The sequence below is a fragment of the Nicotiana attenuata genome, chromosome 10 (assembly GCF_001879085.1).
Source record: "Nicotiana attenuata strain UT chromosome 10, NIATTr2, whole genome shotgun sequence".
Lineage (NCBI taxonomy): Eukaryota > Viridiplantae > Streptophyta > Magnoliopsida > Solanales > Solanaceae > Nicotiana > Nicotiana attenuata.
The window spans coordinates 35,063,604-35,082,810 of record NC_031998.1 but is presented as its reverse complement, the minus strand read 5'-3'; the positions used below and the strand labels follow the sequence as shown (position 1 = coordinate 35,082,810).

Sequence of the window (19,207 nt, the reverse complement as noted above, 5' to 3'; positions counted from 1 at the left end):
GCCGAGCGGCATTCAGTACAGTTTCTTTTAGTATTTAATTTGGTTTCCTCTATTTTTCCGCAATTATTATATTTTCGCAATATTAGGCTTACCTGGTCGTGGGAACTAGGTGCCGTCATGACATGTTCACAGTCGGTGAACTAGGGTCGTGACAAAAGGTTGGGAATTGCGACTGGGGTTGTTCGCAAATGCGAAAGGATTATCGCAAATACGAAAATTTCCCCTGCACTTTTAATCAGCTACTGGTTTTGGCTCCCCGGGTCACTCCGACCAGCTCAAATCAACTCCAAAAAAATCTAAAACTTGGCAGATTAGTCAAAAATAATATTCTAAGCTATCCTAAAAAATAAAATTTCAAAAATGACTAAAATTTTGAAAAACGATGGGTTGCCTCCCACCAAGCGCCGCATTTAACGTCGTGGCACGACGCAAAACAACATTACCACTTTTCTCGCCACTTGGATGATATAAACTGGGCACCTAGCTTGGAATCAAGCTTGTGACCACGAGCGAATGGGGGTGGTAAGTTGATGATCAAGCCAAGCCTTAAATTCTTCATTTTGCACTTCTTGGCTTTCATGTGAGGAATGTCATTTTGCTTTCTTGTTCCCTCAAATTGTAGGATGTATGGCATGAGTGTTTCCTCCTCGCAGTCCTTCATTGATTCATGTGGTTCAACTTCCGTGTCACCACACAATTTCAATGTTGAAAAATGCTTGGGATGTGACTTCAAACCTCCAACTTGCAATTTTTCTCAGATTTTGACATCCTCTTCCTCCCCCGGACTAGAGTAAATCTCAACCAAAGTTGCATTTACACCGGTTGACTCTAATTCCATATTTTTCTTGGCATCACCAACACTCGTGACGTCGGTTGGCGGATGTTCAACTCTTGACTCCTCAAAGTAAAGCTCACTTTCTTCCTCGTAATTGGACTCTTCTTGGATTTCCTCCACACTCTCAAGTTGGTGGGCATAGTGAGCCTCAACCAATATTTGCATTTGATCCTCCAAAGTACGGATATGTTCATCATTGTAAGCCAAGCCTTGTTTCAAGTCCTCGAGTGTAAAGTTGTGCTTCTCCTCATTTTCAAGAATGGTCTCCAACATGAGCATCATTTTCTCATTTTGAGCATTTGAGAGTTCTTCTTGGTTTTGATCAAGTGCCAAGGAAGGATTTTCAATTTCAATCTCCAAGGAAGGTTCTTGGCTATCATTCACTTCCGAGGCTTTTTGAACCCTTAAGGCTTCGATCATTTCATCCATTTGTGAGTGCAACCTTTCAAGTGCCAAGTCATTTTGAAGACTATTCTCCAAAAGCTCCTCTAAGGCATTTTGCTCCTTGTTTCCTTCTTCAAGTAAACACTCCAACATAAGCTTAAACTCTCCACTTTGGCCATGCTCAACTTCTTCCACTTCCATGGCCCTATTATTTTCATCACAAAAAGTAGAATTATCATAGCGGGGGCTTGGGGAAGGGAAGGACAAATAAGCACTATCATCCCAATGACCATTTCGAAAACCACACTTATCACAAATACTGCACTCATAGGGTTGAGATTGTGCGCACAATCCACCCCCGGGAGAATTTAAACAATTTTGCCACGAGTGTGGTCCTCCACAATAAGGACAAGGGTCATCAATATATGAACAACTACCATCCGACCAATGTTCATTATATGATGTCATTTTTCAAAAATAAGAAAATAAACAAGAAACAAATAAGAAAAATAATTACACAAATATTCACAAGTTTGGACCAAAGCACTTACGTTTATTTCTCAAACAACCTAAATTACGCCAAATTGTTCCCGGCAACAGCGCCAATTTTGATGACGTCCAAATCCACTACTAAAAAGTAAATGGACACGGTCGCATGCAATATAATTTACCCAACTATGAGTCGGGGTCGAATCCCACAGAGAACAATATGTAGGCGATTAGGAATGTAAGAAAATTATCACTTATTGCGCAATGCCAAACAATAAGAATTTGCTTTGAAAATGTTTTATATCTAAGTGCGAAAATGTAAACTAACCTAAAAAGCAAGTAAAATGATCAATGGCTACAAGTATGAATGCATCGGGAATTACACTCAAGTAACGATCCAATGTATTTCATGATTTTACAAATATGAGCGAGTTTATGTTAATTAGCCACGGATAATAATTCTTAATTAGCTTATTCCGAAGACTAACAAGACTTCCTAATTGAATTATCCCTAAAATAATTAAGAGATTAAGCACACCCGGAATGGCTACAAGTAGTTCAATCCTATCCCTAGGTAGAATCTATAAAATGAGGGTTAACGCCTCAAGTTCTTGTTAATTTATCTTTCCCAACCCCAAATTATCTTTTCCAAAATTAATTCGGAGTTAATGGGCGAGTCCTAGGGTTAGCTAATCCCTTTGGAAACATTAAAGAACAAGAATAATTAAAATAACAATAACTCACTTCATAAAAGAATAAAAATCATTCGATACATAATCACAACAAGGTATTTAATCCAGACTTTAAATATGAATATTTTCATAAACAAGATTCAAGTGTTGGAAATAAATACTACACACTTAAATATTCAATACAAAGCAAGGAAATGAAGAAATAAACATAAATGGGTAAGAAATCCTTAACCACAAGCTTGAAATCTTCAAGACCCAAGTGTGTGTGCAAAACCCTAGCTTCAATACTTGTTCTTCTCTAGTCTATGGAACTGAAAAATAAGCCAAAGATATCCAATGATCTGCTTGGTCGTGTATAAAAATGGTTTGGGGATTAAAAATGTGAAATTCCAAAATTGCCCAGGCCTGAAGCTCGATCTTCGCAATTGCATACAAAAGTTCGCAATTCCCAACTCTGCCTGTGCTGCTTCACTTCGCATTTGCGATGATAGCTTCGCATTTGCGAAGATTGACCTTTTCAGTTGACCTCGCATTTGCGAAGTGCTACTGCATTTGCGAAGACTGACTATTCCAGTTGACTTCGCATTTGCGAAGTACTCTTCGCAATTGCGAAGACTGACTTTTCCAGTTGACTTCGCATTTCCCAGCTTTTTGCGTCAAATGCGACCACTGAGTGCATGCCTAGAATTTTTCCCGCTTTTTTAGCTTCTTTTTGACTTGTTTTCACTTGGTTTCTTCAACATTACCTCTAAATCACATTCACCCTGTAAAATAGAAGTAAATGATATTAACTACATGATTTTATCACTCAAACATAGCAAAATTATAGGTTTAAAGACAAGATAAGTTGGTAAAATACCAACTTATCACACCCCCAAACTTAAACTATTGCTTGTCCTCAAGCAATGAAAGCGACAAAATCTCTTCCCAAGTATTTAACTCAACATNTTAGAAGTTCCAAAATTGGGACCGTTTAACAAAGGTTAATTTACGGAAATTACGGCTAAACTTTTGGGGAAAACTTTTACGTAACTACGTAAGTAAAACCGTAGTTACCCAAATTCGTAGTTTTTACACTTAGATTTTTACAAGATTGAGCGAGTTATGTAATTAGACACGAGATATCTAATAGCTTACTTCCAAGACTACAAGACTTTCCAATTTGAACTTATCCTAAAACATTTAAGAGACTTTAAGCACACCCGGAATTGGACTACTAAGAGTTTCAAATCCTAATCCCTAGGTAGAATTTATAAAATGAGGGTTAACGACCTCAAAGTTCTTGTAATTTAACACTTTTACCCAACCCCAAATTATACTTTTCCAAAAGTTAATCGGAGTTAATGGGCGAATTCCAGGTTAGCTAATCCCTTTGGAAACATTAAAGAACAAGAATAATTAAAATAACAATAACTCACTTCATAAAAGAATAAAAATCATTCAATACATAAGCACAACAAGGTATTTAATCCACACTTTAAATATGAATATTTCCATAAACAAGATTCAAGTGTTGGAAATAAATACTACACACTTAAATATTCAATACAAAGCAAGGAATGAAGAAATAAACATAAATGGGTAAGGAATCCTTAACCACAAGCTTGAAATCTTCAAGACCCAGGTGTGTGTGCAAAACCCTAGCTTCAATACTTGTTCTTCTCTAGTCTATGGAACTGAAAAATAAGCCAAAGATATCCAAAGATCTGCATGGTCGTGTATAAAAATGGTTTGGGGATTAAAAATGTGAAATTCCAGAATTGCCCAGGCCTGAAGCTCGATCTTCGCAATTGCGAACAAAAGTTCGCAATTGCCAACTCTGCCTGTGCTGCTTCACTTCGCATTTGCGATGATAGCTTCGCATTTGCAAAGATTGACCTTTTCAGTTGACCTCGCATTTGCGAAGTGCTACTGCATTTGCGAAGACTGACTATTCCAGTTGACTTCGCATTTGCGAAGTACTCTTCGCAATTGCGAAGACTGACTTTTCCAGTTGACTTCGCATTTCCCAAGCTTTTGTCGCAAATGCGACCACTGAGTGCATAGCCTAGAATTTTTCCCTCTTTTTAGCTTCTTTTTGACTTGTTTTCACTTGGTTTCTTCAACATTACCTCTAAATCACATTCACCCTGTAAAATAGAAGTAAATGACATTAAATACATGATTTTATCACTCAAACATAGCAAAATTATAGGTTTAAAGACAAGATAAGTTGGTAAAATACCAACTTATCACAGTTTTACCATAGTGTGTGCAAATTATGTTCTCAGGAAGTGTGAGGTACTTGCTTTTGGGATCCCACTTAGGTGCAGGGGTCCCGTAGCCAAGTCCTCTCTTATTGCTACTATGGTGTTCATGCAGCCATGAAAGTGCATCGGAGGAGCTATTCCATTTATAGGTTCTGTCTAGCTCGTGCTTAACCTTGTTTAGATCCTCCTTAAGGACTCTTATCTGCTCATCTCTTTTGTACAACTCATCTTTCATTTTTCCTAAATTTTCTTCTAAAGTGAGTTGTGTGTGATCAGCTTTCTTTTTACCAGTTCCTAATTTCAATTTAGATTTTCAGATCTAAGATCTAGGACAGTGGTGTCAAGTTCATGAACCTGATTCTTTAACTCAGTATTTTTACTTTCACTTTCACTAGCCCTAAGTTCCAGATTTTTGCACTTAGTTTTCAAAATCACACACTCCTTAGACATCTATTCCTTTTCAGTGTTTAGATCCTCAGATTCATCAATGAAATCCTGGAGTAACTCAGATAGACTTTCTTTAGACAAAAATTTAATCTTGTCTTTGAGATGAATTATACTTACCTCAGATTCCTCATCGGATTCTCCAATTTCCATAAGTGCTTCTTCATCTCCATCTTCACCCTCTGAGTCCTCATCTGAGCTTTCTCCCCAGGCAGCAACCATAGCCTTTGTTGATCCTTTGTTCTTCTTGGGTTGAACCTGTTCCTTCTTTCAGCTCTTTCCTTCTTCCATTCAATTTCCCATTGAGGGCAGTTTTTGATGTGGTGACCAGTCTTTTCACACTTGTAACACCCATCATTGGATTGTTTTTCAGGAACCCTTGGTTTGCTGTAGCTTCCACTTCTTGAAGGACCCCTTCCTCTCATTAGATACTTCTTGAAGTCCTTTGTGATCATGGTCATTTCATCCTCCTCTAGATCAGCACCTTCAGTGATTCTAAATGCCAGGCTCCTTTCCTTTTTGGGTACATCCATCTTCATGGTTTGCCTTCTAAGTTCATAGGCAGTGAGATTTCCAATTAGCTCATCCAACTTAAGAGTGGCAATGTTCTTTGATTCCTGAATATCTGTGATTTTGGTTTCCCAAGAGACTGGCAGAACCCTTGTCAAAATCTTCTCAACTTTGTCTTCTTCAAGAATAACCCTTCCAAGAGACTTAAGTTCATTTGTCAGTGTGGTGAACCTTGTATACATCTCTTGGATGGTTTCCCCTTCCTTCATGGTGAAATTCTCATATTGAGAATACAGCATGAAATACCCGATTCCCAAAAGGAAACGAGTCGATCCCCCATGAATGTCGAAACCCGGACTTCTCCCCCAGCGAGGGAAGGGAAAAAAAAACGGGGCACGACAGTATGGAGACTCTGCTGGGTATACCCTTTAGGCTCTTACCATAACGAACTTATCTTTTACGAATTGTCCAAGCATGCTCTATCCCGTACACTTTCCCCTATTTGAATTTAACTNGTCCACAGCATTGCAGTCAGCTCTTGTTTTTGGCACTTCTACTCCTTCAGCATTCTTCTTCATGGTAGCCAGGGGACCATCAATGACAATGTCCCATAGCTCATAGTCTTCTCCGATGATGTGATCTCTCATCCTGTTTTTCCACCAAGAGTAGTACTGGCCATTAAAGAGTGGAGGTCTATCAGTGGATTGTCCTTCCCAGTTTTCAGGTGGTGCACTCATCTTGATCTGTTCCTAAGGTGTTAACCTTTTCAAGGATAACCTGCTCTGATACCGACTGATGTTTTATACTTCAATACCACACAAGAGGGGGGAGGGTGATTTGTGTGGTACCCAATTTTTCGCTTAAACTGATTATAGAAGGACCTGGTTCTTCTATGTGTTCTTTCTGCTATTGTTGCGGAATAATAAATGTAGAAAGTAAAGAACACAAGTATTTTTACGTGGAAAACACCCGGCTCAAAAGGTGAAAAAACCACGACCTATTACTCAGTAGGATTTTTCCCAACACTTCACTAAATCACTGAGCCAAAACAGCATTTACAAAACTCTTTGTAAACCTAAGGATTACCTCTAATCCCGTTGTAGCAACCAGCCTCTAACTGTTGCGACAACTTCAAGTTAACTCTAACTTGAATACTCAAAGTACCTATTACAATTGCTTCTAGATAAAGCTGAAAGGTACAATATGAAAACACCTACTACAATTGAACTAGAAATAAAGAAAGACACATAAAACTCTTTATGGAGCTGGTTCTTCAATTTGGTTCATGTAGCTTCAGGTTTGCACACTTGAATCACACACGAACTGCTTGCAAAAACCCTTGCTATTTTGCTCTCAACACGTTTAACTTCTGCGTTTTTGTGCAACACATGTAATGTGAGAACATCCTGCAATTTATAGAGTTAGTAGATGAAGAAATAACTAGAATTCTGATGCAACTCTTCCTTGGTGGAAGAGTTCTAGTTGATCTCAACTTCTAACTCCTTCCCTATCTTGGATAATGTTCTCTTTGAGTAAGGAGTCCTTCTCCTTATCAATTATGCAACCTTTTCGATCAAGAGATATTAAATACACCAAGTTAAGCTTATCTCCTTCACGTGCATCCCACATCCTCGAATCTGCCCGTTTTTTGTGCACCTGAGGGATGGACCTGGTTCATGTCTGAGTTCCTTTGTCAGTCTTCAAAACTAACATTTACTTGGGCCAATAATTAAAGACCACGTGAAGTTGAAGGAAAAATTAAACAAAAGTTGTCAAGTAACACACACTTCTGTCTATTTAAAATTATAGATTTGCCACCCAATTCTTGCCTCCCCTTTATCATCTTTACTTTAGTAGACTTCTATCTATTTCTAAAAGGCCATAATACTTTTTTGGGGCATTATTATATAATTTATTGCATTATTAGAATATTGTTTTCTTTCATTAATTACGATCCTAGGCATGTTTGACCATAATCACTGATATATAGTATTTAAGTAAAAGCGAGATACACCCATGAACTAATGCATATTGAGGTTATAACCCTGCTCCTTCTCTTTACAAGAAAACACTCCGTTTTTAGTTGCCTTCTACATGTTTGATTTAATTCCTTGTTGAAGTAATTTTAGTTGTTTAGTTATAATTGTAGTCGTAATTGCAAACCCAACGCTTGTTTTGAAGATTACATTATTTTCTCAATTTAGCACACTCTTTCACACTCTAGCACACACCGCACTCCTCATGGGATCAACCCTAACCTTTGTTGGATTTATTATTGCTAATGCTTCATATCGAGATTTAGGATTGGACATCACCAAGTACCAGTACATTTCTCAACTCAATGCAGAAAATAATTACATTTGCTCATGATCTGAGATTGGGATTTATTGTAAAATAGGTTTGAGTAAAAGTCAAGCAAAGCAAGAAAGTAGCTGCAAGTAATGCTAAAGCAGTCCATGGACTCCTAAAGTAAGTGTGTATCAGCTCAGCTATCCATGTTTTTGCCCTGTTATGGTAGTGCTCCTGAATTTTTTCTTTCACATTGTAGAAAATGTGTGCATTGTTCACTCCATAAGTATTGATCTCCTTGTACATTCTTGCGACTTCCTCATCGCTCCCAAGCATGTTGAATAGTATCTGTTTTTCGCGTAGTTCTTTTACATCCCTGGGGCTCTCGATTAGTGACTTCATGAAGTATACATACGATGTCACAGCACGATCAGTAACAGTATTTGGGCACATCTCATAGGCTATCATGTTCAAGAAGAATGCCTTTGTGTAGATAGAAACATACCAAGTTGGAAGTTCAAGCTGGCCATAGAAGTATCTTGATTTGAATTTTATGTCCTTCAATGAATGAGTACAGCTAGGCCTGAAGTAAATTCCCTTAGCTTTGAGATCAGTGACCGAGCGAAAGGAGTGAATGTAACTTTTCATATTAGCGCGCTCATTGCTAATACTCTTCTTCCTTTTGAGCCATTGAGGTGTGCAAGTACGACGCAAATTCCTGACTTCACTGTGTTGTGAGACAAGTCTTGTTCTAAATGCTTCAAGAAGATGCAGAGGCTCTTCTGCATGTTTGTAACTCATTTCACCTTTTTGATCATATTCACCAAAGAGGGTGAAATTCAAGAACATCTCGAGCAATTCTTCTCCTTCATCCTTGTCATATCGTAAGCTGATCAAGAGTTTCAAGATCCAAAAAGGAATTTGATTCTCAAGCAAAAACATGTCTCGAACTGTTGTTGATAACACCAACATTCCAAGATGGTGCCTGGTGGTTCTGAGTTTGTTATACCTATCGGATGTGCTAAGCTCGATGTGGTTGATAATAAAGCAGGCATCAAGAAGCATCATTAAGGAAAATTCATGATCATTGTACTTGTCTGTGGAGCCATCAACATAACAATTTCTTGCATTGTCAACAACTTCTAGTATCTTGTTATAGAAATAAGCTACGTCCTTGCTACTACCTGAGACAAACATTTCAAGGGCTATATGCTTGAAATCCTCTGCTAGCTGCAGCTCTGGTTTACCATGGTGATAAGGTCCCAATGAAACTACCTTTGGATCATACTCGTGCCTGTTGTATTCATCCATCTTCAGCAGGGGTAAAACTTTCTGTATTCGTCTTCTCCACGAGTATGTATATTCTCTTGGCATAGAGTCTGCTTGCAAAATTGGATCTGCTATGACAATATTCACTATTTCACTACCATCTGTGGTACAAGAAGCTGCTTCACCATCACTATATGCTTGATCATCTATTTTTTGATCAATTTCTGCAAATAGCTCCTCTTGTTGTCCTGTATTCCCTTCCATTTTCTGTGACTTTCTTGCTTTTTGAGGTAAGAAAAGACTTTCCTTTTTCTTTTGTGGGGTTTTGGTAGTGAAGGAAGATTTGTTGTTGGAGGGAAGCTGAATTTAGAGTATGGAACTTTATATGTGTGGAGTTTGGAGTTAATAAGGTTTTGTAGAGCAAACAAATATAGCAACTTGAAAAAGTCTAAAGAACTCAAGAATGTCAAACCCCTAAGTTGCCTACCATGAAGTTGTTTTTTTTAATATTTATTGACAAGAAGATTTTTTTAAGGAATTCCCACTTCATCCATCTTGTTTTGTTTATTTGCCCACTTTTCAACTCTCCATGGTCAAATGTATAATTTCCTCTAGTCCAATGTTTATATAAGGAGTCTCTATTTCAGTTCTTATCTAAATCAGTTAAGAATCTTGGTTGCCTATGAAACATTCTATGCCAACAGCCACATATAGAATACTGTTTGTTTCAGCTGAACATGTAAAGCTTCTCATCTGATGTCATGAGATTTAAAAGCATGAAATTTGCCCACTTAGATGATTTCCTCTGATCAAATTCCATTTCTAATACTAGTGACTATTTCAGATCAAAATCCTTCTGACTGATGTGGCAATATAAGCATGGAGTTGTAGTCCTTTTCTATTATTTATATTTCTGTGACTTTGTCAGCCATCAATTCTCAGTTTCTAAATCCATTTTAAAAGACTTAAAGGAGATGAGCACTTTTTTTTAATTTCCTTTTCTTTTGTGAAGTTAATGGATCAATGGACATGTTCCATTTATAATAAAAAAGAGATGGACAGTGTTCACATGAAGCAAACTTGAGTTCTCAATAGGTTTAGCTGATTTAATAATTAAAAAGAGAGGAGGTGATGTAGGACATTACCTATTTGTTTACATGTCTGATCTTAATAAATTAATACACCAAATCAGAAAGCTCCACACAACCTTTCCATTTGACAATATAGTTTTTGAGGAAGTCCAGTTATGTTACAAAATTGTGTTACAGGCATAGCACTATATTTGCCTTGCACAAGAATTAAGTGGTCCTGCAAATTTGAATTACATTCTTTTATTTATATATAGTAAAGACAGATTAGAAGTCAATTTTAGTAGCATCAACACCTCAATAATTAATTGTTATAGTACAATTGTAATATTATTCTTTTGGCATCATGAGCAGAACAAATCTTGAAACAGAGGAATTCTGATAAGTAATGAGGAATATATAGAATTTTGAACCAGTAAGTTATCTAGTTTCTTCAGCAGATAGTTTACTGTTGAGCTAAGATTAGTCTAAACACCTCAACAATTGACATAAACAATTTTCATAGTAGCTTTCAAGAAATCAAGTGACAAATATATCCAACTTTATTGAACTCTCAAACTATCATCTAACCAATTGAGGGAGAGCCTTGACGTAACTAGTAAAGTTGCTACCATGTGACCAGGAGGTCATGGGTTTGAGCCATGGAAACAGCCTCTTGCAAAAATGCAGGGTAAGGCAGCACAATAGACCCTTGTGGTCCGGCCCTTCCCTGGACAGCGCGCATAGCGGGAGTTTAGTGCACCGAGCTGCCCTTTACTATCATCTAACCAATTATAAAAATATGTCTTTGCAACCCCTAATTTTGATCGGTACAAATAGGCCAGAAAGCAGATCAAATGTCACAGCACCCTTTTTTGCACAAGTTTCTGAACCAGACCTGTTGGTCTTCAACTGGATTTAGCAACAAAATAATAAGAATCAAAGAATCATATTCAGTTTTAGAAGTTCAAACCGAATATAGCGAATCCCAACTGAATAAAGAAAAATTGCATGGTTGCAGATGCACACAAGAATAAATGTAAGAAAATCTTTTAAAGATCGAGGCATGGAAGGTATTTAATTTGTTCTTATACATCTAATATGATAAATCTACCCCATGAATTAAAATTGTCGTCGTCCAAATCCTTCTATTATGTATTCACATTAAAAAATGAAAAATTCCAAGCTCTCGCTCGTGTTGAAAAATATGGGGGGTTAAAAAGAAAGAGAAGAAAGAATTGGCCAAAATCTTTAAGAATACTTCAGTCTATAATTTCAAGATGTGTATCTATGGAAACCAATTTCCCAGAGTATACATCACTATGTAGGTAGGACACAACTCATGTACCTCACCATAATGGTATGAACGAATTCCGCGCAGCTATCTTCCAGAGGGTGTTTTTGTATAAGATGAGTTATTGTACAGAAGGTATCTTGTAAAGGTGAATTCCGTCCATGCCAGGAGGCGATTGGGGTGAAATTGCCTGACGATCAGTTTCACTAAATTCCAGGAATTTCCTTGCAGTTGCTTGAGGTTCCAATATACGACCCATCTTTCTCGGGAACGTGTCAGTAATATGAGGATATCTGGAGGCGTTTCTGTTTCCAGTAGAAGATAGAGACTCTTCTTTTATGATATTTCTATGAGCTGAAGCAACAACAGAAGCGAAAACGCCAGATTCCTTCAATCCCTGTATAATGACCTATAGGCAGAAGAAGTTTAAGAAGGTTGATTCAAGGCTTGATAGCCCTCAAAGTTTAACTCAAATGAGCTTTGACAATCAAGTATTTTTTGATCTTACCATGGGAGTATATATGCGTGTCAATATGCCCTTCTTGATAAGTTTCCGAATTAGTGCTTTGTCGGTCCAAACAACATGTTCCCGGTACCTGATCCAAGAAAAGAATCTATCAAACATTTCCAAGTTACAAACCAAGAATAAATCAAGCACCATGCGAACTAAAGAAGATCATGAAATTAGATTTTTCCATCTAACATGGGAAGACATAAGTAAGGCCACATAAGTAATTAGTAGCTCCGTTTAGGATTGAAGCATTGTTGACAGACTGATTGTTTTAAGTAATTAGTTGTTCTGTTCCAATCGAAAGACTGCAGTAATTTTTGTCATAAGCTAAGTATAGAACAAGTTCTCATAAAAAGCAGCTGGTAGCACCAAATAACAATATTTGCACAGTGTATATGGTTACATGGGATAGCTCTGTAGGTCGTGAATAGTATTTTGGTATGAATTGCAATGTGTCCGGTGCCAAGTACTATTGGCATGTCTCATATCTTAGTCAAAGCCTTTGGTTTTCAAAATCATTGCTATCTATAATAGAGGAGAGAACATTTAATCGATATGTTGCTTAACAGTTTAAGACAACACAATCTCGAAACAGCTTCCTTTCAGCTACTTCAAAAGCGAATTTATTCTAGGAATGCTTTAGCAAATACACCTCATTCATCCAGTATCCCGGAGTAAATCAACCTAAGAGGGGAAATGAAATGAAAGGACTAAGGACTTTGTTCTACAAGAACCTTTTCAAGTTCAACAATTTTTTGTCATTGTAGCTTCATATAAGTATCACTTAACTTGCATAATGGCATATAATCTAATGCTGGAAATCAAATAAAAGAAAGCACTATCAATTACTCCCTTCTTTGACAAATATCAAACTATTTATGCTGGTCAGAATTTTCAATTCTTAAAAAAGGGACCTTAAAAACTATCATTTTCTTTCGAAGCTGTACATTCTTAAAAAAGAAAAAAAAAAAGGGAAATAATCTTCCCCGGTCTTTTCTTGATACAAATAAAATGTACTGTTCAGAATCACCATACTAAGTTTATATAAATGAGCACCCATTAACCGTGACAGAATACCAAAAGGAATTGATTCATGATGAAGTCAGAGGAAGGAAGTTAAAAGAAGTGTTACCACTGAAGCATTTCCTCCTCTGTCACAGTTGAAGCTATTATAAAAGCCTGCAATGCAAAGATGAAAATTAATCAGCAAAGAAATTTTACAGTCCATCTTTTGAACCAAAAAAATTGTGTACATGAGTATGCACACAACCGTGAAAAATATTTGTTCGCTTTCTTCATATGTTTCATTTTCCAGCCTTTTCAATTCATTAGTTTTTTTCAGATACTAGATACTATAACTCTTAGTTCACTTGGCGTGCCTGCGTATAAGTGTTTTTTGAGCATTCATTACATGTTATTTGCATTAGCATTATGATTGTAATCCAGAATGACATGATTAAGCACAATAGCTTGCCGATTACTCACTGCTCTGTCGAATTCTAGCATGAAGCATCTTTTCACATCTTCTTTTGTAGGTTTGCATCCACAACGATCTCGCCGTGAAGTTAAATCCGAAAACTTGGGGTATGTGTAATGCAGAACAGCAGCCTCATCCAGTTTTATCTCTCTACAATCAATAAGAAAATACATTTTCATTACACAAGTGGAAACAATTAAGGAGATTGTACTACTGCAGTAACATAAAATTTAAGAAGTAAACTACATAGAGAAGAAAAATAGATCATTTAAGGAACATACCAAAGAAGTGAAAAAGCATGACAATCACCATTTGTGTGCGCAAGAATTTGATAATAAAGTGCTTAGAGGAGAGATGAAAAATGAAATAGGGATACAAGGAAATAAAAAGTTAGAAATTACATGCCGAACAAGCACCATACTTTGGGCTTTTCATGTAGTTGTGCCATCTGTGAGCACCATTAGGACGAAGATGATCTTGAACTCGTGCAGCTGATTTTCCATTTCCATAAGTCAAAAAGTAGTTAGGATTACCACGGGTTGCTTCCTTGTAGTTTCCAAAGTAAGTTTCTTTCGGGAGATGGTCGTAATTCTTCTTGAACATTGAGACCTAGCACAAGGTATAGATGTATTACTGGTATGAGAAAAGCAGAAAAGTTGAAAACTTGATTGCATAATTAATTTCTTCATTTCCAAGTACTTGCTTCCGAATTATTGGCCAACAGGTCATACATATTTATGTTCCAGCAACACGACTGAATTCAACACTAGAACTTGAAAGAGTAGAAAAAGGATATAGTGAAAGAAATCTTACTTCACTAAAAGGTTCCTTTACATCATCTCTCTCAACACTGCTCTCCTGAAATATTTGTCATCATTAGAGAAGATACCAACAAGAAGAAGAGACTGCAGAAAATGAAAAGGAAGCAAATGCATGCTTTTTCGCCTTCCGTGCATGCAACTACATTCTTACACACAGTTAGAAACCAGCCTAGAGCAAGTACAGTCACTTACATAATTAGGAAAGACCACCATATCAACATCTTCAGGTAAATCTGCCAGAAGTCGTCGTAAAGAATACTCACTAGTTCCAGCTGGATGTAATAGCTCATCAGTATCAAGATGTATAATCCAATCAACGCCAGCTTCCTATATAGAGTTACAAGGCAATGAGGTGGATCAAAAGGCAAACATAAATGGAAATGGATGAGGTAAATGCAATCATACCCTTGCCATGACGATGGCCATTTCCATGTTAAGAGTCTGCTTAACAAATAACTCGTAGTTGCATGGTTGGTAGAAGAATCCAGCTAGCCAGGTTTCATTCCAGATCCGACTAGGACACGAAGCATAATAGATCAGCAGATCAATTAATAAGTTCACTTAATAGAAAGGTGAGATGAAATATACAAAACAGAGCATGTCTTCTAGTTCATACAGAAAGTGCACTACCTAAATTTAGTTTGATTTAAGTTACTACCTTGAATAATCACTTCTTCACCTAAGTCTATTACAACCTGATATTACCTACCTTCAACTTTTCCAGGAAAATGTTGCTAATTAGAAATTGAGAAGTCTCGACTGTAGTAAAGGAAGTCTTTTCTTTAGCAATTGATCTTAGTTACAAATAAAAAGAAGATAGTAAGTTCCACTTTTATAGTCAAACTTTTAAGCTCAGAGACCAATATTTCAAAACATCATTCATATAACGCTAACGACAGATCCAAGCTTCTCAAGAGGATTAATGACTTAAAATATACGTTAGTACTATGTTGCTTGTGTTGAAAGGAGTAAGGGTTGGAGGACGAGAGGTGAACGAGTTATTTCTCTTGTTTAGAAAGGGAATGAAAGAAGAGGCAAATAGAAGTCTGACAACCTCTCCGTTATCAGACTTAAAGAAAGAAGTAATACCTCATTTACTTACCTTCCAGCAATACGAAACAAAGGAAGTAAGTGCTCAGTGGATATAAATCAATGAATTTCACTCTCATTTACCCTTCCCTTTCCCTTCTAGAAACCAAGAATGATATGTGCTAGAATGAGGATCACAATGTCTAGAAATCTCAAAGACACAAATAGGTTAACGAGTATGAGGTCCACACCAACCCCCTCCGTCCACTCATTGTAGTTACTCCTGATATATAATAGGTTGCTAAGTAAGAAACTCCCAACAAGTTCTGGAAATTTGTTAACTCATGCTAACACGTGTTAGTTTATATAGAAAAGATTTGCTCTCCTCATCTCTTTGGATAAACAGTTTCTCTCATCCTTGGGTTTTGAAGCGTGACTATTACTTGCATTCATTAGCAACATAAAGCAATTGAATGATACGAGGCTGAATAAATAAAATAAAACGCCCAGAAGGGATAACAAACATTTTCCAAAACAATAGGAAATAATATCTACTCTACTGAACTGAGACCTCATCTTCATAGTTTAGCACAGAATATGTATAAAACACGCAAAGATCAGTTACCTTTTGGCTTGTACATCTTCTAGTTCTCTTGTTCTATATATTACTCTTACTCCCTGCGAAGTATACACATTTCATATATTAATCAAGAGATGAAATCTGTCAAATCGAAACAGTAGAAGTGCTGAAACTGAAAGTTCAACGCAAAATAATGACAATGGAACTTTTTAAGGAGATATTAACACTTACTTGGATGGATTCTAGCACCATAGATACATTGGGTGATGCAGCTTTTCCCTCCACAAACAGGAAAAAGTTTGTTACCCCAATAACCTTATGATAAAATAACCAAGGTAGTATCTGCTCTAATCCAGCGGACGTACTTGTAGTGATCGATATCTAAAATCGAGCAAAGGTAACATGTTGCTTAGGGTACTGATAAAGCGGAGAAAGAACAGTAAAGCTTCAGTTAAATATCCAAGACATTGACAGTTGAGACTTGAGACCAATGTAAAAAATGGTGAGGTTATTTAAACGTCACATTTCTATCTTCTCTGGAGAAATATGTTTCAACTTTCAGGAACTCCCTATCATGCCTAAGCAGAAGCATGAACATCAAACTTGAAATTTGAGAGAAACATTGAAATAGTCAAAAGTAAATGAGGTTCAATTCATTCCATTCCATTGAAAAAATTAGCTCATTCTGATCCTGATTCATGACATTTAAGATCAAATAGAAATACACTTATTATATTGCTTCAAAAATATCTACATTGAGCAAAGTTCAATCCATTCCATTACTTCAAGAATGTGACTACCTTTGTTCTTAAACATCACCAGCAACTCAATTAGCAATTTCAGTTAGAATATGAATATGAGAGTTAAAGGTGACAACAATTAATGCCACACATAGACAAAATGAATAGAACCTAATTCTATACAATCAGAAAAAGCCAAGAACTAATAACATGGTTTATCAAACAGGTGGACCCCATCATCAAATGAACCTTTTTCACAATTCATGCCACAATGGCAAATAAGGACAGAAACGTGTTCATCTTTCTTCAATTGAAAAAAGTTAAGTACTACTACTTTTTTGGTAACTAAAAAGTTTAGTACTTCAACATGAAGTTATGTCAATAATAAAGGCAAAAAGATGGAACCACGAAAAGCAAATAAACAAGTAAACATGAACCCAGAATCATAATCAAGAATATAACCACACTATTCTAAGATTTATCAAAATTAGTTTTAAACTTTTAATCTCCAAAACTAGTCACCCACCCATAATTAACAAAATGAATCATGTTGACAAATAACTGAATTTCTATACCATATTTGAGATTCCTCACTAACATACACTTTATGCACGTAACATAGATTGACAAAAGAAACAAGAGCATAACCCACAACAAGATCAAAAACCCCACCAAGAACTAAAGGAGCAAACTTCAAGAAAACACAAAAATATATAAACAATAAAAACCAACCTTAGGCTTAAGATCCGACCCGGAAGATGACCCGAAGTTAAACTTCCAATCTTTGAAGTATGGAAACGACGGCATACGACTCTGGCCAAGAATATCTTCACAACCAGACGAGGAAGAATCCGATAAACGTACGGGTTTTGACCCACCCGTGCCGTGAAACTCAATGGGATCATCATCGGGTGCCCATCGGGTACTCGGGTCGGGTAACCCGCCACGCCATTGGAGAACAAAAGCAAAAGCAGCGAGTGATACAGAAAGAACTGTCAGTAAAAAGAGCAAACGAGAAACAAAAGCAGAAGTATAATAAAGACCCGCCATTGAGAATTCAAAGAAAATGGAGAATGGTAATATTTATATATGATATGAAAAAGAAAAAATAAACTGTTTGATTGTATACGTTTTTTGTGTGTATATATAGAGATGTTTTCATGCAGAGAACTGGGACTGAGAGAGAGTTGAAACTGAAGAGTTTTGAGTCGTGCAGTATATGGGAACTTTTATTAGGAGTCGTTTTTGCCGTTGATGGTGTTGTCATTAGCTTTGATAACTCCGAATGTAATTTCATTGAACTAATCGATAAGGATTACTATAATATTTAGATTATGGTAGGTTTCATAAGATGAAAAAGTTAATCTATTACTGTCTCCGCCTTATAATATGTGTCGTGGTTACTAAAAATAGTCGTCTCAAATTATTTGTTATTTTAGAATTTCAAGACAAAATTGATTATATATTTCCTTTTTTACCCTTAATAATCAATTGCATTCACATTTAGTAAAAATATAATTAATGTCATTGAAGAGGTGACACATATGAGAAAACAATTAATAAGAGTAAAGTAGTCAAAAACTATTCTTTCTTAAAGAGCGTGCATAAAAGAATCACGATACATATTATGAGACGGAGTGAGTATAAATAACCGAAAAATTTTAATAGTTCAATTGGTGAGAGTTCAATTTTATACTTGGAACAAAGATATATATATATATATATATATATATATATAACCTAGTAACTGAAACGATGTTGAATTCAGTAGCAAGTTTAAAATTCATAAAGCTTAAATCATGACTCTGCCTCTACCACTTTGTGGTCCTCTCTTATATTTTTTCTTTTTCCTACTCCGTATATATAATAAAAACAAATTTAAAATAAAAATTATTATGATAACAGAGATAACGGTAAATTGCATAAAATGAATATTTTGGAAAATATAAGAGAGAAAAATTACAAGAGTGGATTTTTTTTTTCTATTACTATAGCATAAAGATTATGGTAGATTTCTTTTGAGAATAATAATAATAATAATAATAATAATAATAATAATAATAATAATAAATAAAAAACTAATATCGTAAATGTTTATGTTATTGCAGTTATTATCACTTTTTTAATGACAACTATTGTGAGTCTATGTAATGAAATCAAAATAAGAGTTCATACTAGTCACGTTTGTTAAATTATAGAATCTGATTTATTAGTGTTATTTTATTATGCTAATCTACGAGTAGTTTTTTTTTTTTTTTTTTGGTTGTAAACAGAAAATTTTACTAGATACTAAGAACATAGATCATTCCCAGCCATTCCATTGGGATCGAAACTGAGAGATGTTACAAAAGAACTAGAGCTATTAACTGCATTGATATTACCCATGCTAGCTAGCTTAATACAAGATTCTTCCGATATAGATCTAAGGTAGGATTTCCCAATAGCATCATCCTTCATTGCTGCCTCCACCATTGGCGTAGGTGCATGATGGATGATTGTTTTATTCATATTCCTAAGCTTGGTACTG

The 19,207-nt window shown here is 36.1% G+C and overlaps 1 protein-coding gene and 1 pseudogene across 1 annotated transcript; both read right to left on the bottom strand.

Annotated features, from left to right (window-relative positions):
* Positions 7,908-9,557, bottom strand: LOC109233276 (UPF0481 protein At3g47200-like). The gene has a single exon (XM_019399090.1). The coding sequence runs from the start codon at positions 9,423-9,425 to the stop codon at positions 7,968-7,970; it is 1,458 nt and encodes a 485-aa protein (XP_019254635.1). The 5' UTR covers positions 9,426-9,557; the 3' UTR covers positions 7,908-7,967.
* LOC109233275 lies at positions 11,263-17,956 on the bottom strand (annotated as a pseudogene).